At 41.3% G+C, this 22,613-nt stretch overlaps 1 protein-coding gene and 1 long non-coding RNA gene across 4 annotated transcripts in view; one reads left to right on the top strand and one right to left on the bottom strand.

Annotated features, from left to right (window-relative positions):
* Nucleotides 1-820: 820 nt before the first annotated feature.
* Nucleotides 821-21,924, bottom strand: LOC310682444 (DGAT1/2-independent enzyme synthesizing storage lipids-like). Of its 3 annotated transcripts, none has more exons than XM_083451333.1 (7): nt 21,791-21,924; nt 15,824-16,227; nt 13,922-14,086; nt 8,150-8,340; nt 7,635-7,695; nt 4,534-4,673; nt 821-1,024 (listed from the first exon to the last, which is right to left on the bottom strand). In XM_083451333.1, the coding sequence occupies exons 2-7, from the start codon at nt 16,101-16,103 to the stop codon at nt 920-922; spliced, it is 942 nt and encodes a 313-aa protein (XP_083307459.1). In that variant the 5' UTR covers nt 16,104-16,227; nt 21,791-21,924; the 3' UTR covers nt 821-919. The 3 variants fall into 3 exon arrangements, with proteins under 3 accessions (XP_083307459.1, XP_083307460.1, XP_083307461.1); XM_083451334.1 differs by lacking the exon at nt 21,791-21,924 and adding an exon at nt 16,460-17,133; XM_083451335.1 differs by lacking the exon at nt 13,922-14,086.
* The window catches only part of LOC310682544, a 51,011-nt gene continuing 50,222 nt past the window's right edge, over nt 21,825-22,613 (top strand). Inside the window, exon 1 of the long non-coding RNA XR_014513971.1 lies at nt 21,825-21,936. This is a non-coding gene — a long non-coding RNA (uncharacterized lncRNA). The remainder of the gene's footprint in view (nt 21,937-22,613) is intronic.

Raw genomic sequence — 22,613 nt, 5'->3', positions numbered from 1 at the left:
GAGAAGCAACACATGGCTCTTAAAATATATATATATTTATGATTTCCAGGTTTATACACTTCAATAATTTTACAGTCATTCTGGATTCTGGCAGGTAGCTGTGTTGGTCTGATGCAGTAGACCCCCTTCTCTGCTTCCAGGTGTCCTGCCATGGCCCCCACTGAGTGAGGGAACGCCCTGCTGCCACAGCAACCACCCCTCCTCCAGTACTGGGTGTCACCTGCGGCCACCGCTCTGGGCCCCAGAGCAACTCCAAGCGGCTCTGCCCCAGAAGTGACTGCCACGGCATCCCCTCACAGGGCGCTGGACGGCGTGGGGAGGATGCTGGAGCTGCTGATAAAGTAAGAGTTCTTCAGTGACGAGAACGCACACAATTGGCAGTGGCTGCTTGTGCCAGTCCTGAAGAAGGTGATGTAGGAGCGCTGGGTGTATGGGTGGAGGGAAGGGATCCAGAAATGCTGGCCTGGGGGCGGGAGGAGAGAAGCCGACTGGCTCCTCAGAGAGAGAACTTTTGCCTTCCTTTCCTCCTCCCCCCCCCCACTTGAACTCCCTCTTCACGCACCCCTTGTGCTGCTCCCTCCAATGCCAATGGGTAGATCACTGCCAGTTTTTTATTGTTGGTAGTAGATTGCAGCCTGGTCTATTACTTTCATTTCATGGATTAGTGGCCTCGTTAGCTAGTAAGATTTGTGTTAAATTGCTATTTTTGGGGTTGTTTTTAATTGTCTGGAATGGATTAATCCATTTTGCATTACCTTTTCTGGGAAACCACACCTTAGTTTTGGAACGCTTTGGTTTTGGAACAGACTTCTGAAACGGATTAAGTTTGAGAACCAAGGTACCACTGTATGTTTATTTGGTTTTAATTACATAATTATTAAATTTTCCTATTACAGAATTATGGTTTGTTTTATATGGACTAGTTAGCTTTGTCACCCTTATGAAATCGTTCTGAAAGAGCTCTTAATATACTTCCTGGCATTTTTTGGTGTCTATCCCGAAGATTTTCAAGTGCAGTCTTGGCCTGTTGAAAAAAACAAAAACAAAGGAATACATTATGTTATAGCTAAAGGAATAGGACAAAGCTAAAGGAGTCAGACCCAGTAGCATTTAAAAAATCCCATTTTTTACAGCTAAAGAAGCACAATATGGAATTTCTTTCTGGGATCAGAAGTAAGGGCAGATAAGGATTTTTAGCTAATTGTGGCAGGAAACCATCTCTCCAGATCCGAAGGCATATGCAACTGGCTCCCCAGCAAAGGATAGGGAGGAAATTACTGTCTCCTTGCATATTGAACCTTGAGCATGAACCCATAATGCTCACTCAGACCGTGCTCTGCAGTGTTCAGCCAAAATGCATGAACCAGGCCTAAGAGGAACTATGCAAGTCCGACTAGGCATAATGCCTGGCAGGTCCCTAAAGGGCACCCTTAACACAATAATGCCTCAGTAAAACTAATCTTTCTCTCCACAACTTTCTCATCTATACAGGGTTTCCATAGCCCCTCTTCAAGTTGCAAGTAAGGAAATTCCTACTCAACATCAGGAAGAGCTTTCTGACAGTGAGAGCTGTTTTGACAGTTCAACAGTCTCCCCTGAGAGGTTGTGAAGCTGTTTAATAATAATAATACTAACAATAATAATAATTTATTTGTATCCTGCCATCCCTGGCCAAAGCTGGGCTCAAAGCGGCTCACATCATATAAAACAATATGCATAAAACCAAGCGATCAATAAATTAAGATACATCCCACATTTAATTCAAACAAATTTAAATTAAAACTGGACAAGTGGAAATCTTGAAAGCGGTTACCAACTGCTTCCACTGATATTATAAGCACCTTTGAGTGGGCTGGGAACCTCCTTCATGCTTTTCCCCCCAAAGATCTTTATTGAAACTTAACATATACACATAATAACCAAAATTCCCAATGATTCCCTCAAATAAAATATAATATCTAAATTACAACAGCTGCATAATTATACAATTAATTATAAAAACCCACCACCCACCCTCTACTTCCCTCCACAGCAATTCCACTTCTTTATATTTCTTTCTACTTTTTTTCCCTTGCATTGTATAATAAATTATTTTTGTTAAATTCTGATTTTTCCTTCTTTCCTTATTGGTTTTGTTATTGCTTACATTTTTTATTCTAAGCCTATTAGCATGTCATTTTTAGAACAATATTTTGACATATAATCTTCAAAATACTTCCACTCCATTCTTAACTTTTGATTTGAATGATATCTTATAACTGAAGTTAATTTTGCCAATTCTATATACTCACTTAATTTACAAATGCACTCTTCCTTTGTTGGTGTGTCCTGAGATTTCCATTTAGTGGCAATCACTACCCTGGCAGCTGTTGTTGCATATTATTATTTTTTTCATATGTGGTATGTCTTTGCCCACCAACCCTAACAGATAAGCTTCAGGATTTTTTTATCAAGGGTTTTTTAAGCATTTTCTAAAGTTCCTCATGTATTATTCCCCAAAACTTCTTTATTTTCTTGCAACCTCACCACATATGAATTATCGTTCCAGGTTCTTTGTTACATTTCCAACAAAGGTTGGATTTTAATTATAAATTTTGGCGAGTTTAACTGGTGTTAAATACCACCTGTAAAACATTTAAACAAAATTTTCCTTTATCGTATAGCAAGTGGTAAAGCGGATATTCTCGCGCCAGAGTTTCTCCCATTGTTCTAAATATACAGTGTGGCCGATATCTTTTGCCCATTTGCCCATTGCTTCTTTTACCTCTTTACCCATCAAATCATAGTCCAATAATAGAGTGTAAATTTTCGATAATAATTTCCTATTGTTTTGTAATATAATGGTGCTAAATAGCAATTGTTCTTTGGCGAAACCTTTTCTTTGATCTGCCTTAAACACACTTTTAAATTGTATATATTGCCAATTATCCATACCATATTGTTTTAATTCTTCATATGTTTTTAATTTTAACTTCCCTTGGTCTTCCTCCAGTATTTGTCTATATGTTGCCCAGTTCGGATTCATATTGAGTTTTTTAACTGCATGGGCTTCCAATGGAGAGATCAATTTAGGAACTTGTTGCTCTTATAGCGGTTTATATTTATTCCAAACTTTCAACAATAAATTTCTGAGTATATGATTTTTGAAGCCATTATGTACCTTAACCTTCTTGTACGCTAGGTAGGCGTGCCATCCATACCTATTGTCAAAACCTTCTAGATTTAAAATACTAGTGTTTTCCAATATAATCCATTCTTTTAGCCATGCCAGACATTCTGCTTCATAGTATAATTTTAAATTTGGTAATGCCAGTCCTCCTCTCTCCCTTTTATCTGTTAATAGTTTATACTTTATGCATGGTTTTTTGGTTTGCCATATGAATTTTGTTAGATATTTTCTCCATTCGTCAAAACAATTTTCTTTAATTATTATTGGTATTGTTTGGAACAAATATATCATTTTGGGTAAAACATTCATCTTAATTATAGATATTCTCCCCATTAATGTCAGCTTTAATCTATTCCAGGTTTCTAGATCTCTTCTAATTTCCTTCCAGGCTATGTCATAATTGTTTCCAAATAGATTAATATTTTTCATCGTCAATTCTATACCTAAATGTTTTGCTTTTGTTTTGTAACAATTTCCAAACCTTATTTCTCCTGTAATTCGTTCTTTTCTAATTCCTGTATGTTTTTTCCATAAGTTTTGTTTTTGACATATTTATTTTGAAGCCTGCTACTTTCCCGAACTCACTAATTATTCTCAATGCTTTCATTAAACTGCTTTCTGACTCCTCGGTTGTTAATATAATATCGTCCGCAAAAGCTTTAATTTTGAAAACATCCTTGCCTAATGTAATTCCCTTTATCTCTTTTTCTTATATTTCATGTTTGTTCTTATACAAGGAGAAAATGAGTCAGACAGAACCCTGACCAAAGGCCTGGCAGAACAGCTCCGTCTTGCAGGCCCTGCAGAAAGATGTCAAATCCCACAGGGCCCTAGTCTCTAGTGAGAGAGCTTTCCACCAGGCCAGAGCCACAACCGAAAAGGCCCTGGCTCTGGTCAAGGCCAGTCTGATCTCCCTGGGGCCCGGAATCTTTAGGATGTTGTTATTTGCAGACCGCAAGGTCCTCCGTGGGGCATACCAAGAGAGGCGGTCCCGTAGGTACAGGGTTAAGCAGAGGCTGGATGGCCATCTGTCATGGATGCTTTAGTTGATATTCCTTCATTGCAGAGGAGTAGATTAGATGACCCTTGGGTCCCTTTCAACTCTAAGATTCTATGATTCTATATCTAAAAATGTGTTGGGGGTTCAAAGTTCAAAGTTGGTAGCTCAGAGGGCATTTAATTAGTCTCAACAAGTTAAGCAGAGGAAAAGCTGAGTGATCAATATAATGCACAAAAATATATATAATAAAGCCTAGCTCTGGGTCATACAGAATGAGAAGCCAGTATGCAGAATACAATTTAGAACTGAGAAAGTGAAAAAACAATAGGAAAGATTATTCTGTTTTATATTTCCTGGTACTTACTTTTTCAGCCAGCTCTGTGGCAGTTATATTTGGATCATATGGGATGGGTTCTCCAATATATGTCCTCAATTTCACTGGAAACCCTCCATATACAGGAAGAAGAAAACATAGAACTTTGTCATATACCCATCTTGCCAACCCTGTGTATGAAAGGGAAAAGATTCTGAAAGAATGCGACCCCATATCAAATGGATGAGACAAAAAAGCTTTGAAATGGCCAACAAACTTAGCAGGATGTTAACCTGGTTAATAAAGCAAAGGCAAAAAGATAAAATAATAGGTAAAATAATAGATCAAGGGGAAGAGATAGTAGACCCAGAAAAAATAAAACAGTGCTTTGTAAATTATTATAAAAAACTGTACAAATCAGAAGATAAAGATGAGAATAAAATAAATGATTATCTATAACAAAACAAATTACTGGTAATATTAGAAGAGGAACATAGATATTTAAATTCAACTATCAAAATAGAAGAAATACAGTACTACAAGTAATGAAAAACAAACAAAAGTTGGGGAATCTCCGGGCCCAGATGGAATTTCAATTAGTTACTATTTAAAAAACTAGAAGAGGCCATACTTCCAACCCTGAAAAAGATTATGAGCAATATATTAGAGAATAGGAAGACACCGGAGTCATGGAAAGAAGCCTTAAAAACCTTGATCCCGAAACAAGGAGCAGATCTGATGAATACCAAAAACTATAGACCAATTTCATTACTAAATTTAGATTACAATTTTTTTACAGGAATACTTGCAAACAGATTAAAAAAGATATTAAATAGACTAATTAACGAAGACCGGGGTGGCTTCCTCCCAGGAAGACAAATATATACCGTAATAATACAAGAACAATTATCAGTTTATTAGAATATTTGGGGGTAGGTGGGAATAAAAGATCAGCAATGATGTTAGTGGACGCTGAAAATGCATTTGATCATGTATCATTGGATTTCTTGTTGAACACCATTGATCAAGGCAGAATCAAGGCAATATATAATAACCAGAAAGCAAAATTAATCATAAATAATGAACTAACGAAAACATTTAATATTGAATAAGGGACTAGACAAGGCTGTCCATTCTCGCCACCTTTATTTATCACCATATTAGAAACATTAGTAACAGCTATAAGGAAAGAACCAAAAATAAAATGTATTTATTTGGGCAACAGATATTATAAACGCAAAGCCTTTGCAGATTACATCATCATAACCACCAAGAACCCAATAGAGAGCATATTAGAAACACTGACAAAAATGGATGAATTCAGGAAAGTCTCAGCTTTAAACTAAACAAAGACAAAACAAAATTATTCGTGAAAAACCTGTGTGAAGAAGAAAAAAGAGGATTGTAAACTAAAACAGGATTAAAAATAACAAATAAGGTGAAATACCTAGGCATCTGGATCACAACAAAAAATATAAACCTCTACAATTACAATTTTGTAAAAAAAATGGAAAGAAATAAAAAAAAAAACATTTGGAGATTTGGGGGAGGTTAAATCTGTCACTGTGGGGCTGGATATCAATAATTAAAACGACAGTGCTACCAAAGATGTTATTCCTATTCCAAACATTACCAATAATCAGTGGGGTTAAATGTTTTAAAGATTGGTAAAAAGATCTGGCAAAATTCATTTGGCAGGGTAAAAAACCTGGAATAAAATTACTAACAGAGATTAGAGACAGAGGTGGATTTGCAGTTCCAGAAGTAAAAGAAGTGATACTAAAGTGGGTGCAAGATCTGGGTTATCCTATAGAATTACAAAAATGGGAAGAGCTGTGGGGAAAGAATCTAAGATTCACAGTGTGTTACTTAATTAAAGAAAAGTTTATGAAAATGCAATTTAGATGGTATTTAACCCCTTCAAAATTAGCCAATATGACTAAAAATTATGATAATAAATGTTGAAGATGCAAATTATATGAGGGAACCTTTTTCCATATGTGTCCAGGAATCAAAAAATCTGGGACACGACCTACGAGGAATTAACAAAAATATTAAAATTTATATTACAAAAACCCCCGGAAGCAATCTTACCAGGGATCTTAACAAATAACATTCCAAAAGAAAGCAAGAGAAAATTACTCTACACAGTGACTGCATCTAGACTGCTAGTAGCTAAGTATTGGAAGAGTGAATTTATCCCATCGAGAGAGGAATGGCAGTTAAAACTCTGCGAGTACTTGGAACTCACAAAAATTACAGAATCAATAAGAAACAAATCAGCAGACAAAGTCAAAAAAGAATGGGAATGTTTCAACAATTATTTAATGAAACAAGGTTATACTACTGAGACTTGGTTGTGTCTTGAATAACTCCGCCAATAGTGACATACTGTTTCCTCATACCAAGATGAGGATAAAATATTAAATACAAGGGGGGAAGTAAGCTAATTCGAATTGAAATCATAATGAGGCAGAAGGAAGCCAACATCAGTAACAAATAAGTAAAGAGATTCAACCCATACTGAAGATCACTATATATAAGAAATACTATTATAGGGTTGAATTATAGCAAATAGAATTTTTTTAGGAAAGAGGTCTTAAGGCAGTCTAAGTTATTATTTCGATAGTTAAACTTTGCTTAATTTTTGTTCATTTATTTTTCTTTTTATATATATATCCTTTTCTATTCTGTGTACGTTGGTATGTATGCTTTCCCCTTTTCCCCTTTTCTTTTTTCTTTTTTCCCCAGGCAGGTTATTAAAGGATTTATTTGTTAACTATAGTTACAGGTAGGTAGCCGTGTTGCTCTGCTGTAGTCGAAACAGCTGTCTGAAGAAGTGTGTATGCACACGAAAGCTCATACCAATAATTAACTTAGTTGGTCTCTAAGGTGCTACTGGAAGGAATTTTTTATTTTTTTTGTATTTGTTAACAATGTATTTATAAATGTTTTTTTTGGGGGGGGGGATTTCTATAAAAATATTCTGAAAGAATGCAACCCCATATCAAATTTGAAATTAGTTGGCATTTTGAGAGTAGGTAGGAAATAGATATTCATTTTTTAAAAAACACCATTGTATATTATTAAAATGTATTTTGCCTGAAATTAGATATCTTGATCAACCAAGGAACATAATAAATTTAACTCACTTATCTTTCCAAAGGTCCTGTATGCTTCAGAATCATTTTGTTGAAATATAGGGATGATGGGCTAAAAGAATAAAATAGGAAAAAAAACAATAACAGAAAGGTGAGAACTAGTTAATTACTTCACCCCAACCATTCCACCTTAATTTTTGTTAAAGACTAGAAGGAATGATTCACACCTGGCATTAATGACAAGCCAGACGTGATTGGCTTCAGAATTCCTGACAGATCTATTCAAATATCTCAGATGAAGAAAATTCACAAGCTGTCCCCCAGATTTTGAGGAATTGAAGAGAGTAAGAAGAAAAAAGTTGTTTTTCTTATTAAACGTTATTGATTTCAGTAGCTTTTTTAAAAAGCAGGGGCGGGGAATCAATGGCTTTCCAGATATCATTTGACCCTGAAACACGATATTTGCCATCCTCAGCTATGGAGGATGCTAGATCAAGGATGTCAACACAGTATGTCATATACAGGATAACTGTGAGGACAATGCAAATTGCCCAAAGATCACTCACCACTTTTGCCTCCAAAGCTAGCCGAGCGAAACCTGTGTGGTTACCCCATATTAAGCTGTAGTCAGTACTAAAATTTGCTTCTCTACCTCCACCAGGGGCAACGCCCAGTAAATGGCCTTTCTTCAGAATTTCCACACATTCAGCTTTCTTGAAATCTCTCAATAAGAGCACATCATAAAACATCTTTGTCCCTAAAAGAAAGCCCCAAATAGAAAAATGCATTTTATATAGCTCTCATTTAGGAAATAGTGTAAATACTATACAAGTGTCTTCATTCCAAAGATTACTGATCAACTAGGATTTCATGGAAGGGGGACTTTATGCTAGTTCCCCTTTTTCTCACATGTTCTGGCTCATAGAGTGAGGCTGAGTGCTGAGGTGACCACCTTTTGGAGAAGTGTTCCTCAAGTCAAGTCTCTTGTACAATAGATTGATATTCAAGTTTGCATCATGATAAAAATACAGCCCAGGCATCACCAAACTCAGCCCTCCAACAGTTTTGGGAAAACAACTCCCAGTGGTCAGTTCTGATGGGAGTTGTAGTCCCAAAACTGCTGGAGGGCCGAGTTTGGGGGTGCCTGATACAGCCCATAGTGCCTTGCCGGACAATCTTCAATCTCTATATGCTGCTTGGGTTTTGGATACAGTGGACATTCGCACATAGACAGATACAGAGAGAGAGAGAACAGAGAGGAACCCATGCTGGTGGAAACCTTCCTCCACCAGCAGAAGCCCATCTTTTCACCCAGACAGGAGGTTAGATGCTCCATTAATTTACCCAATGGAATGCCCCTCTCTGTGCTACTGGGCCTGTTTGGGCTCTCACCTCACTTCTTTTGCTTTATTTTTAAAATTGACCTATGTGTGGTGTCATAGTTTCCTGCTGTGGCTACTGTATGCATGCAGAGGAAGATGATGTGGGGGGAGTTGCAGTCGAGGTTCCATGAACACTGTGTAGCAAGGATGCCGCAAGTGTTTGCTTGCAGTGTCACGTGGGGGCATAAAAACTGTCTGTGAAAGTGCTTGATTGACCATGTATTTGAGGGATCCATGATTCCTGGGATCACTGCACATTGCTTAATAGGTTGGAGTTGCTATGAAAGCCATGGGCATGTATGCGTGCTTCTGACCTTTTCCTTATCTGTAGCTCCCACCCCATCCCAGTTGCCACGAAGTGTGTTTGAATGCAGTGAATTGTTCACAGGAAGCTTGCTAGTGAACATACTCTCAAGAGTTTCCCATACTTTGCATTGTTCTTCCCAGTAAGATACATCCATCTTTATTAATGACTGATTTTTGAGCCCAACAGGACCAGACTGGGTCTGCCCTAACAGCCCATGACCTAGCTGACCTACTGCTGGAGCTCTGGGCACTGATCAGTGTAAATTTCATAGAATCATAGAATCATAGAATCATAGAGTTGGAAGAGACCACAAGGGCCATCGAGTCCAACCCCCTGCCAAGCAGGAAACACCATCAGAGCACTCCTGACATATGGTTGTCAAGCCTCTGCTTAAAGACCTCCAAAGAAGGAGACTCCACCACACTCCTTGGCAGCAAATTCCACTGTCGAACAGCTCTTACTGTCAGGAAGTTCTTCCTAATGTTTAGGTGGAATCTTCTCTCTTGTAGTTTGGATCCATTGCTCCGTGTCCGCTTCTCTGGAGCAGCAGAAAACAACCTTTCTCCCTCCTCTATGTGACATCCTTTTATATATTTGAACATGGCTATCATATCCCCCCTTAACCTCCTCTTTTCCAGGCTAAACATGCCCAGCTCCCTTAGCCGTTCCTCATAAGGCATCGTTTCCAGGCCTTTGACCATTTTGGTTGCCCTCCTCTGGACCCGTTCCAGTTTGTCAGTGTCCTTCTTGAACTGTGGTGCCCAGAACTGGACACAGTACTCCAGGTGAGGTCTGACCAGAGCAGAATACAGTGGCACTATAACTTCCCTTGATCTAGATGCTATACTCCTATTGATGCAGCCCAGAATTGCATTGGCTTTTTTAGCTGCCGCGTCACACTGTTGGCTCATGTCAAGTTTGTGGTCAACCAAGACTCCTAGATCCTTTTCACATGTACTGCTCTCAAGCCAGGTGTCACCCATCTTGTATTTGTGCCTCTCATTTTTTTTGCCCAAGTGCAATACTTTACATTTCTCCCTGTTAAAATTCATCTTGTTTGTTTTGGCCCAGTTCTCTAATCTGTCAAGGTCGTTTTGAAGTGTGATCCTGTCCTCTGGGGTGTTAGCCACCCCTCCCAGTTTGGTGTCATCTGCAAATTTGATCAGGATGCCCTTGAGTCCATCATCCAAGTCGTTGATAAAGATGTTGAATAAGACCGGGCCCAAGACAGAACCCTGTGGCACCCCACTAGTCACTCTTCTCCAGGATGAAGAGGAACCATTGATGAGCACCCTTTGGGTCCGGTCAGTCAGCCAGTTACAAATCCACTGAGTGGTAGCATAGTCAAGACCGCATTTTACCAGCTTCTTTACAAGAATATCATGGGGCACCTTGTCAAATGCCTTGCTGAAATCAAGGTAGGCTACATCCACTGCGTTCCCTTCATCTACCAGGCTTGTAATTCTGTCAAAAAATGAGATCAGGTTCGTCTGACATGACTTATTTTTCAGAAATCCATGCTGACTATTGGTGATCACAGCATTCCTTTCTAGGTGCTCACAGATTGTTTGCTTAATGATCTGCTCCAGAATCTTCCCTGGTATTGATGTCAGACTGACTGGGCGGTAATTATTTGGGTCCTCTCTTTCCCCCTTTTTGAAAATAGGGACAACATTTGCCCTCCTCCAGTCTGCTGGGACTTCGCCTGTTCTCCAGGAATTCTCAAAGATGGTTGCCAGTGGTTCTGAGATCACATCTGCCAGTTCTTTTAATACTCTTGGATGCAGTTCATCTGGCCCTGGAGACTTGAATACATCTAAACTAGCCAAGTATTCTTGTACTATCTCCTTAGTTATTCTGGGCTTTCTTGTTGTTTCCTGTAGCTGTCTTTTCGTCTCCAGGTTACCCTGAAATTACTTAGGCCTAGAAAAGACAGAGGGTCCTCAACTGAGCCTTCCAGAACAAAGTTGGATCCAGAAGCCCTTCAAACGGCAAACCCGCTCCTTCAAGGGGAGTGCAAACCTATCCAGAACAAGCAACTGACAAATTTGTTGGACATTGCAAGATCCAAGCTCAACTTGTTTTTCCTCATCCATTTCACCACTGCGTCCAGGCAATGGCCCACGGAATGCACAGGCTCTCCTGATTCAGATGTGATGGAGAAAGAGAGCTGAGTGTCATCAGCATACTGATGGTACCTTTCCCCAAAACTTCTATTGCCTACTCCCTGCAGCATCCGATAGCATAGTGCTACTCCCTGGAATCGGTCCTAAAGATAGGATTGGAACCATGGTAATACAGTGCCCCCAATTCCCATTCCTTAGAGACAGTCCAGGACAATGCCATAATCAATGGCATCAAATGCCTACAAGAGATCACGAAAAAAGAACAAGGTCACATGCCCCTTGTCCCACTTTCTTCGAATTCTGGCATCAGGAGTTGCTGTTGGAACCAAACTCGAGTTGAATATGATGCTGAGGATGGCAGTGGTTTGGGAGCGATATCCAGGGTCAAATTGTATGCAAAGCATTGTACAGCCGATGTTATGTTCCATGTATTTTCTCCCATGTTGGTAGCTGTAGCCCTGTGGGCTGAGGAGTTTAGGAACAAAATGGTGAGATTCTGTTGTGACAACCTGGCAGTGCTTTGCATTATCAACTTACAGCCCTCCGGTTCGCCTTGGTGCATACATTTGTTTTGCACTGCTTGGACTTCAGCATCCTATTCATAGAATAACTGGATAGCTGATGCTGTCTGTCGGGTCCAGAAGAGGTGGTTCCGCAAGCTGGCACTGGGTGTTGTGCACAACCTGATGAGGATGCCAAGCAAACCTTGGCAATTGATACCTCAACTGGACATTTCTTCTACTCTGGCCCCCTGTACCAGGCAGCCATATTTGCCTAATCACCAGGAGTTCAGGGACATCAGGACCAGCTCTATGGCCCATCCACTTTAGGACCAAGAGCAGATCAGACCAGATAAATGTAAGCTCATAATACCAGATGCTCTATTGTTGCTGCTGTCCCTGTGTTCTTTCACTTTGGAAACTCAGCTGTTTCCTGCTGTTTCATTGGTTGCCTTTCGTGGGGCTTTGGGCCTACGAGTTACTTTCTATGTCTAGGGCAGGCCTTGTTGTTCGAGGATGTCCAGTTCGCAGATGGGTTGGTACGCATTCTCCTAAGGCAGTCCAAGATGGGCCAGAAGGCTTTGGCTCCAAGGTCATGAATGAGAGTTGCCATGATGTACCTTTGACAGCAAAGGTGGCCACTCGGCCTGTGTGTGGGTCACCTTTTCCTCTCCCAGGATCAATTTGAAGTTTGGACAGTTCTCTGCCCAATTGGCCACAGCTTGTGATCCAGTTCAGTTTGGTTTGCATTCCTTTCGCATAGGTACAGCCATAGCTGCAGCTCTCATGGGCATCCCACCAGATCTGGGACATTGGAAGATGGCAATCTGATGCATTCAAACTTTATATTCACTTTTAAGCAAAGTGCTATATCTAACGTACTCCCCCCCCCCTTTTGATGGATCTGGCCAGTTGCCAGGAGCTGTCAGAGTCATACTGAGTGGCCAGTCCATTTCATTCTGGGCTCATCCGTGTGCTACTTCATCCATTGTTTGACCCAGCTGAGAATCTGGCAGGGCAAATTGTCACTGGGAAATGAAGAGAGGCTTGCTTTCAGAGGATTCCCCCAACTGGATAGAAATGGGTGCCGAAAGATCACCACTGGGTTGCTTACATTCCCCATGGTCACATCCATCAAGATCTTCCTCTATCAGTACAATGGGGTCCACCCTTCAGAGGAAGCCTGAAATCTTTTCTTTGCTGGCCTGCAATGAGCTCTACTTGAGCTCTTTTTTTTTTTTGTTCTTAGGAGGAGGTGAACTACCTGGCATTGATCTCTTCCAGTGGCTGTTAGTTCAGGCAGGAAACATAATACAAGAGAGAGTGGAGTAAATAATTACGGTGGTATTTAGTGAGGGGCACTCTTTGATCACCTTACATTGTCTTGTGTTGGGTCATTGGGGATGGCATTTGGGCTTTGCATGCACATTGGGCTGAACACTGACCTGGTGGACATTCACATTGGTTTGTGCTCATCAAGTCATGTGCCCACAATTCTAGGAACAAGGAGGACATATTTCTTCCAGTCCTTTACTCTGAGGGAATGTTGCCTGTAAACATGGCCAAGAAAGTGGAGTAACCTGTTTCCTCCTGTCTAACTGTATATTGATTTGGCTAGTTTAATTTAATTTACAGATCCTTTAGGCTGTTATATAACCTTTTGTCCACAATATTTCATTTCATTTTCACTTCAATACTATGCCCTGAGTCTTCCTTAAGGTGTAGTTTGTGTTGGGAAACACCCTAGGATCTTCGGATGAAGGACAGTATACAAATTTAAGAAAGACAGAAATGAATTGGAAATAATTATTCATCCTACATTGTCTTACTTGCAGGGACTTGGTGAGAAAGAACCTATCCACTAATTTACTGTTTCACCTGTTGCTGCTATTTTATTTACCTGTGGTTTTTTGCCAGATACACTGTTTTGTATTCTACAACATTGTTTTATATTTAATAGCATTGTTTCATGTCATATTTGGCTTTTATGCAAAAAAGCACAATTTTGATTTAAATAATTTACCTGGAAGTTTATACAATGAGTGATGAATTACTGAATGGCACAGTCTCCCTTTCTCTTCATAAGCTTTGCACACAAAGAAGCAATAGCCGCGAAGCCAAATTGGGTGATGAAAAATAACAATCCCTGGTCCTTGAGGGAGCTGATCCAAGCCAATAACTTCATAACCTGAAAAGAATAGAAATGGCAACAAATAAATATTATGTTGTTGAAAGGTAAATAAAATATCACAATATTTTATTGGAAGAAAACAGTGTGTTTCGGAAGGGGGGAAATGAAATTAAGATCAGGTACAAAGCTCTGCTGTGTATTCCAGCATTCTGGATGCCAGGAGAGCATCCAAGAGGAACAGGACTTTCTCTGTGGTGGTCGCAGAACTAAAGGGGGCAGGAGGGGACTTCTCCTCTCCTGGAATATTCATTCCTTGCTTCCTTTTGGACGCAGATGGAAACATTTTGCCCTGTCTTTGAGTTATTTTGCTCTTTTAATCTACTTTATGTGTGTTTGACCCTTTGAGATGATTTAACATGATATCAAACTAAATGTTTTGGAGACTTTTATTTATTTATGTGAAGGGCAGTATTACCCTTCTATACAGAGCACTTCTTTGGGGAAGAGCTATCCAGGACCAGGAGCACATTTCTTCTGCATCCCTAGGAGCGCCAATATCAGGCATCTTTAGACCATCTTCTGAATTACTATATACCAAGTAAGAAAGCTGTTTTCCAGACAGATGCACCATTGACCATGTTATAAGTAGCTACAGGGTTTCATCATTGAGGCCCAGGCTTAGTTTTAGTAGTGTATTTCTGATTTATGCTTCAACTCCTAAAGCAACATCAACATACCCTTCAACATTTCTCAAATGAAAATAAGCACATCAAATAATAATAATAATAATAATAATAATAATAATAATAATAATATAACAATAATTGTATTCTTTATACCCCACCCATCAGACTGGGTTGCCTCAGCCACTCTGGGTGGCTTACAACATATATAAAACATTAAATGTTAAAAAACTTTTGTATACTTGGCTGCCTTTGCTCATGTGTCGCCTAACTCCCTATCCTCTGACATGTCTCTGATAAAAATAGAAACATCCTGGGGGAAAGCAGGGCATTCCAGGATCATATCAGAAACCCTGCCAGGATGGCGTCTGTAAATCCGGGACTCTCCCTGGAGAACAGGAATACTTGGAGAGTTTTTAGCAGTCTTCTGGGAGGATATAAGAAGAATCCTGTTGATGAGGCCAAAGGCCTCTATAGCCCACTGTCCTGTTTCCCACAGTGTCCATCTAAAGTAGTAGCCATCAACACAACTTGTGCTGGCAAATACCATAGTTTATGTTTCAGAGCTGCCTTGTGGTTTATCATGCTCAGGAAAATTGCACGCTCAAGGTCTCACTATACAATGTTATATTAATTACATTGGCTGTGTACCCACAACACATTTAAAGACAATCCCTTTCTCTTGCGACAATCCATGAAGCTATTTTTGAAGGGCTTTGCTAATTGCAGCTCTGTGAAGTGCAAGCAACATTCTCCAGGTTTCGGGGGGGGGGGGTTTAAATATGATTAAAATGTATGGTGTTTATGCAGCCACCAACTCACCCTTTCTTCTGTAATACGTCTTGATTTTGTACGTACCTCATAAAATATTTTGTTTTTCCTTAGGATGGCTTATTACATATATAAATATCCATGCCTTTGTTTTGATCCTGACAAAGCCAACCCAAACTTGTAGCTCTTATGACACTGAGGTGGGTTCAGAGCTACACTCCTGATGCACTGTGGCAACTATTGTTCCAGTGTTTCAAGTCTGAAATTCTGATGCTCAGTCCTATGAAAGTATAGGAGCTGATAAGACTGAATTATTGGTATGAAAGAAACCTTTACTCACCATGCCATATCTTTCCATATATATCGAAACAGCGATACATAATGTGCCTTGCCTTGTCCCAAAATTTGCTATAAATATCATTTTCTTGCTGGTTATTCATCTTCTTGTAGATATATAACAGAAATGAGACAGCACAGCAAAATATATATAAAAATAACCAGAAAGAATAAAGCAAAATGGGAATCATAAATAACCACAGTGGGTGAACCACAGAGTTCAGGTATTCTTCCAAATAAGTAACACTAATCCAGTTTTCCAGCATTTGAGTAATCCAGCTCATTGTTTCCTGATCTAAAGCAAGTGTATGCCAAGAGATGAGAAGAGCTGAAGCATATGCCAATGAAATAAATATATCAAGTGAAATTCGCCTCAGTTGTGATGGTATCTTTCCCCCCACTGTTTACCTGTAAAACAGAAAATGCAGTACATCAGTTTGAACTGTCAACCCAGAGCATTCATGATTACATGAAATCTAGTTTTCCTCACTGTAAGTAGCCAAGCAGTCATCCCCCCCCCCCCAGCATTCATTGTGGAGATCTACAAAATTAGTAATGTACGATCATCATGTTCTTTGTTGTAAAGCAAGGTGGTTTCATTTCACGGCTGAAGTGTTAAGGAAAGTGGAAAGGGAGTTACTTTTCCATGAGTCAGCAGAAATGGCAGTTGCAGGACTTTGTTAGCCACTAGACTTTGCACTTGCTGTGTGGAGCACTTACTTTATAATCTGAAATGCCCTCTTGTCTTCAGAGAGTGAAGACTTCTTCTAACAATTGCAAAGAACGTGTATATATAGTGTGTGTCTTTTTGCCCCTGAAGTAAAAGCTCTCTCTGATACACGGTTGTTTCCTACATTGAACCTAACCGCTTGACTGAACTTCTGCAGCACGAACACAACACCCAACAAGGAGGGTGGGGAGAATGGGGAGCTGAAGTTTGGAAGCATTTTGGGATACACTGCAAAGTGGTATTGCAGCTCTGCTGCCAGGTAATAGCAGATGCTGAAGGCCAAACTCTGTTATCACTGCCTCTAGACATTCTTTCCACTTCGGTTATTGGGAACCATGCCACAACACCCAGCCATAGCTGTCAACGTTTCCCCATTTTTAAGGGAAATTCTGGTATTCCAAATAGGATTCCTCGCAAGAAAAGGGAAAAGTTGACAGATATGCACCCAGCCATCACATTTTTGTCTTCAAATCACTAAGTCATCTGAAGACCCATTAGCTTTACATAGCTGAATTGCATATTTCTGATTCTACTCTATTTTCACTACATCTTGCAATTAAATAGTATATAGAATAGACCCAAATAATTTGGGTGGTTTTTTTGGGAGAGGGAGACCTGAAATAACAGCTGTTTTGATTCCAATAAGACTTTTGTGCCTATAATAGCCACATGATACGGAATAATTAAATTTCTGTTTCTCAGAGTTGTAATATCTGAAAAAGCTGTAAGTGATTAATTTCCTCTTCCCACATAGCTATGCAAAGGTAAGTGTCACTGTTGGGGTTTATCTTAGATATCTCACTACTTCCACCAAGATTTTGGTGAGTCTTACGTCAGACTGGATCCTTTCCACATGCCCTTGCCAGGAATTAGGAAGACCTCATACCTGGTATTAGAAGAATGATAAATTGCAGATGGGGTACTGTTGTGACTAAAGCAAACGGTTTTTATCTTGTGTGTATTTGAGGCTACATCCAATGCTCTCCCACTGCTTTTTTTGGAGAGCAGTGTACATATGGCATTAGCCACCATCCATCTCTATCCTGTTCTGTCTTCTGAAATACTGTGTTGATTAGTTTTCTCCTAAACCAGTCTCAACCCTGGTTGAAATTTTCATACTACTCCTAAAATGTGACTTCCTAAAATCCTGTGGTGAGGCCAGGAAAGCTTGTTGAATCTCCAGCGGTGCCTTATACAAGCTCCACTTTGGGGCAGTGTGAGCTCTGAAGAGTTTGGGCTGTCACAATTTGGATAATGGGCCATGGCACTAGAGGGAGAGATCAGCTCATTGCCACACAGCCTCTAAGAATCTCACCGGAGTGACAAAACTTCCCAAATTAAATCCAAATAAGAAGATAGAATTCAAAGAATTAGTGGGGAATCTTTGGGAAAGAGTCTGGGAGTGAAAAAAGGGAGTCCACTCCAGATCTGGCAAAATCTGGTGAGAAAAATTGGACTGCAAAGAAATGGGTACAATTAAATGGGTACAGTTTAAACAACTCAAATTACAATTGTGGAATGTAAACAATGATACTCCCCTTTTAGTACAGTGGTACCTCGGGTTACATACGCTTCAGGTTACATACTCCGCTAACCCAGAAATAGTACCTCGGGTTAAGAACTTTGCTTCAGGATGAGAACAGAAATCGTGTGGCGGCGGCACAGCAACAGCAGGAGGCCCCATTAGCTAAAGTGGTGCTTCAGGTTAAGAACAGTTTCAGGTTAAGAACGGACCTCCAGAACGAATTAAGTACTTAACCTGAGGTACCACTGTATTTGAAACCCAACCTCCAAGTGAAAGATAACAGTGGATCTAAATGTACTGCCAAAGTATACAAATTAAAACCGATTAAACAAGACAGAAAGAAAGAAATAGCAACCTCGTACTATCAAATAGGGGCTTTCGAAAACTTGGGTGCCAAAGGAAATAAGATTTTAATCACAAACCAGACTTGTGAGTGTGGCCAGCAGGACTGGCTAATCTGTTTCCTGTGTCCTGTTCTGTTTCTCCATATGGGAAGATATTTTGTGTGTGGTTGTGTTTTCCAAAGTCGTCCTTGGGCAATGCTGTGCTGATAGAGTGGTTTAGGGATTAACTCGGGAGCTTTGTTGCCCAATAATTGAACTAACAAGACTTAATGGATTCAGGTGGTTTCCAGAGAGTGGTAGGGAATGCTTTATCCCATGTTGATGGCCTTTCAGCTGATTCCCTGGTGGCCCGCTGGAATGCAGAGTTAACCAGGGCTATTGACTATTTGGCTCTGAAGTGCCCTCTCCGATTGCATGGAGCCCAGACAGGCCCGTGGTTTTCCATTGAGAAGTCTAGAGCACCAGTGGCGGATAACTCATTCTGATGCTGACCGGACACGGGCTAGAGCTCAATGTCGAGCCTACCAAGTGGTGGTAGCGACGGCGAAGAAGACTTTCTTCACTGCCTCTATTGCATCTGCAGAAAACAGCAGCAGGAGACTTTTTCAGGTGGTTCGCAATTTAGCGAAACCACCTGCTACATCGGGGCCCAGTACAGGCCACATGATCTCCTGCAATGATTTTGCAAACTTTTTTGCAGATAAAGTCACTCAGATTCGGGAAGAGGTAGACTCCACCGTGGGAGCAGGGCTGGGGCGGGAGAGTGCTAGAGTCCTGTCTAGTCAAGTTACGTGGGATCAATTCCAATCTGTTACCTCCGAGGATGTGGACAGGCTGCTTGGAAGAGTGAAACCAACCACCTGTCTCCTTGATCCTTGCCTGTAGTGGTTCTAGGGGTTGCTCGTGCGTAAGCCGGTGCAAACACCTGGCTGGATTGCCTGAGTGAACCTTCTCTGTCCGGACAGCCACTCACCTGTGGCTGTCTCAATCGCTGGCAGAATCCGTCAGTCGGCGTTTCTGAAACTTCTTCCAGCAAAGAAGCTCTTTGATGCCTAGTCTCGTCCTACTCTCTCTGCGCGAAAGCCTTCTGCGCAAGGAGGGCGTAGGCAGCGGAGGACCCCTACTCTCCCCGCTGGACCCCGGCAAGGAGTCATGGGACCGCCTCGCCGCTTCCCCCATCTGCCCCCCTTCTCCACTGGTGCTACGCTGATTCTCTTCCCCAGAAGATTGGCTGCCTCTCCCAATCCCGGGACGCTCTCCGGAATCCCTCTGGATTTTGCTCTCTCCCTTCGGCACTGATGGCAGTTCCCTGACATTGCCCATCCTGGCTTATAAAAGCTAGTTGGGAAGGGCTGGGCAATGGGCTTCGCGGGGTGGTGAATGCTTCTCTCTGTGAGGGAGCCTTCCCAGACCCGCTGAAAGAGGTGGTTATCAAACCGCTTCTTAAAAAAACATCTTTAGATGCTCCCAATATGGCCAACTATCGCCCAGTCTCAAATCTTCCATTCTTGGGCAAGGTTATTGAGCGAGTGGTTGCTGAACAACTCCAGGCACGCCTGGAAGAAGTGGACCATTTGCATCCCTTCCAGTCGGGATTCAGGCCTCATCATGGGACTGAAACTGCCTTGGTTGCACTGGTCGATGATTTCTGGCGGGCTAGGGACAAAGGTGAGAGCTGTTTCCTAGTTCTACTGGATCTCTCAGCGGCTTTTGACACCATCAACTATAACATCGTTCTGGACCGTCTAGAGGGGCTGGGAGCTGGGGGGCACTGTTATACAGTGGTTTCGCTCCTTCCTCCTGGGCCGTGTTCAGAAAGTGGTGTTGGTGGATGAGTGTTCAGACCCCTGGGCTCTCACTTGTGGGGTGCCTCAGGGTTCTGTCCTCTCCCCCATGCATTTCAACAACTACATGCAGCCACTGGGAGAGATCATCAGGGGGTTTGGGCTGGGTATTCATCAGTATGCGGTTTATACCCAGCTCTACCTCTGGAGGCGGTTGGAGAATGGATGGCTGCTAACAGATTGAGGTTGAATCCTGACAAGACAGAAGTACTGTTTTGGGGGGACAGGAGGCCGGCAGGTGTGAAAGACTCCCTGGTCCTGCATGGGGTAACTGTGCCCATGAAGGACCAGGTGCGCACACTTGGGAGTCATTCTGGACTCACAGCTGTCCATGGAGGCACAGGTCAATTTGGTGTCCAGGGCAGGCTGAGACCCTACCTGCCCGTAGACTGTCTCGCCAGAGTGGTGCATACTCTGGTTATCTCTCGCTTAGACTACTGCAATGTGCTCTATATGGGGCTTCCTTTGAAGGTAACCTGGAAGCTACAATTAATCCAGAATGTGGCAACTAGACTGGTGACTGGGAGCGGCTGCCGAGACCATATAACACCGGTCTTGAAAGACCTGCACTGGCTCCCAGTACGTTTCCGAGCACAATACAAAGTGTTGGTGCTGACCTTTAAAGCCCTAAACGGCCTCGGTCCAGTATATCTGAAGGAGCATCTCCACCTCCATCGTTCTGCCCAGACACTGAGGTCCAGCGCCGAGGGCCTTCTGGCGGTTCCCTCACTGCGAGAAGCCAAGTTACAGGGAACCAGGCAGAGGGCCTTCTTGATAGTGGCGCCCACCCTGTGGAAAATCCTCCCTTCAGATGTGAAGGAAATAAGCATCTACCTTATCTTTAAAAGACATGTGAAGGCAGCCCTGTTCAGGGAAATTTTTAATATTTAACGCTGTACTGTTTTAACACTTGATTGGGAGCCGCCCAGAATGGCTGGGGAAACTCAGCCAGATGGGTGGGGTATAAATAATAAATTATTATTATTATTATTATTCTAAATATGAGGAGGGGGAGATGGTAAACCTTATTCCCACATATTTACAAAAGTGAGTGGCTAAGGATTTTAGCAGGTCCTGAGTAAATCCAGCAGATTTGAAATAGAGTATTTAATTGATAACAAATTGCATGCTTAAAAAGATGTGGGTTACATGGAGTAGTAGAAAAGCAAACGAACCAAGAAAAGTGTGGAGGGAAGTCATATGGTATATGTATACAGGCTGTATTTGGTACGTAGTTGTAACGGGGGGGGGCGGGTTAAACATGCTCTCTGTACCTGTTTTTGAAAATGCAATTATTATTATTTTTAAAAAAGATCATACATGGTTTTTATGCATGAATGCACAAACTCGCACAAAGGGAGAGATGCTATCACAGAAACTGACAAATAACACAAGTACTAGCACATTTGCAAAAGTAAGCAGGGATCGTTTGTTGAGATTCCTGCATTGCAAGGGGTTAACTAGACGACCCCTGGGTCCCCTCTGAACTCTTCACTTTAGGATTCTAAGAACAAAAGTTTTTACTTACATTCCTGGAAAGCCTAAATTGTCTTTAATCCAGACACCTCTCTGGAGAAGCACCTGAAATCCTGTCTGCTGCACTTTTTCGATGTCTAATTTCCAGCTGTATTGAAACACGTCTCTTTATATAGTGGTGTCAAGAAACTGTGAAAGGTGTGCCATCTGTATGAAGAAACTAAGCATTGTGAAAAAGGCTTCGGGCGCCGGCTGCTTGGAAGTTGTGGCCATTTGTAATCAAACATGAAATATGGAGTCACCTACAATAGGATTGGCGCGTGACTCTTTAATTCAACAGCAAATGAGGATTTCATTAACGCTACTGGGTTTGAATACTGAACCTCAAGTAATCATCCTCAGTAATCAGTTCTTCTCCAATAAACCTGGCCAGTCACTTGTGCTCCAGGCATTTTCTGTGATCTCCAATACCATCTGTTTGATCACTGAAATTAAATCCTGCCATGCTGATTTTACTGCAGGCAGCTGGTTGAAAAGCTTCTTCACGAGTTGCCCCTGCAGTATGCATTGCTTGATAAGGAGCAAAAAAGTTCCAGGTTGACATGCTTTGACATCAAAGAGTCTCTGGTATTCTGTACATGTTCAGTATTGTCAGGTGGAGGCGAAAGAAGTTCAGCATGCATTTGTCAGTTGTCAGAGCAATGTTTGCATACACATATGATGGTCTGTTTTACTCTCTTTTCAAGAGGAGAGATATTCCTTGTAACAGAGAAGTAGTATTTTTCCTGCATTAAGCATGATTTTCAACAGGGGAGAAATAATGTGATGCAGTCACGGACACATCAAAAAGAAATATCCATGCGAAAAGGCAAACA

The sequence above is a fragment of the Podarcis tiliguerta genome (genome assembly GCF_965153285.1).
Source record: "Podarcis tiliguerta genome assembly, chromosome: 7".
Classification (NCBI taxonomy): Eukaryota; Metazoa; Chordata; class Lepidosauria; order Squamata; family Lacertidae; genus Podarcis; species Podarcis tiliguerta.
Note: the sequence above shows the minus strand (reverse complement) of the source record. Positions and strands in the feature narration are given on the sequence as shown.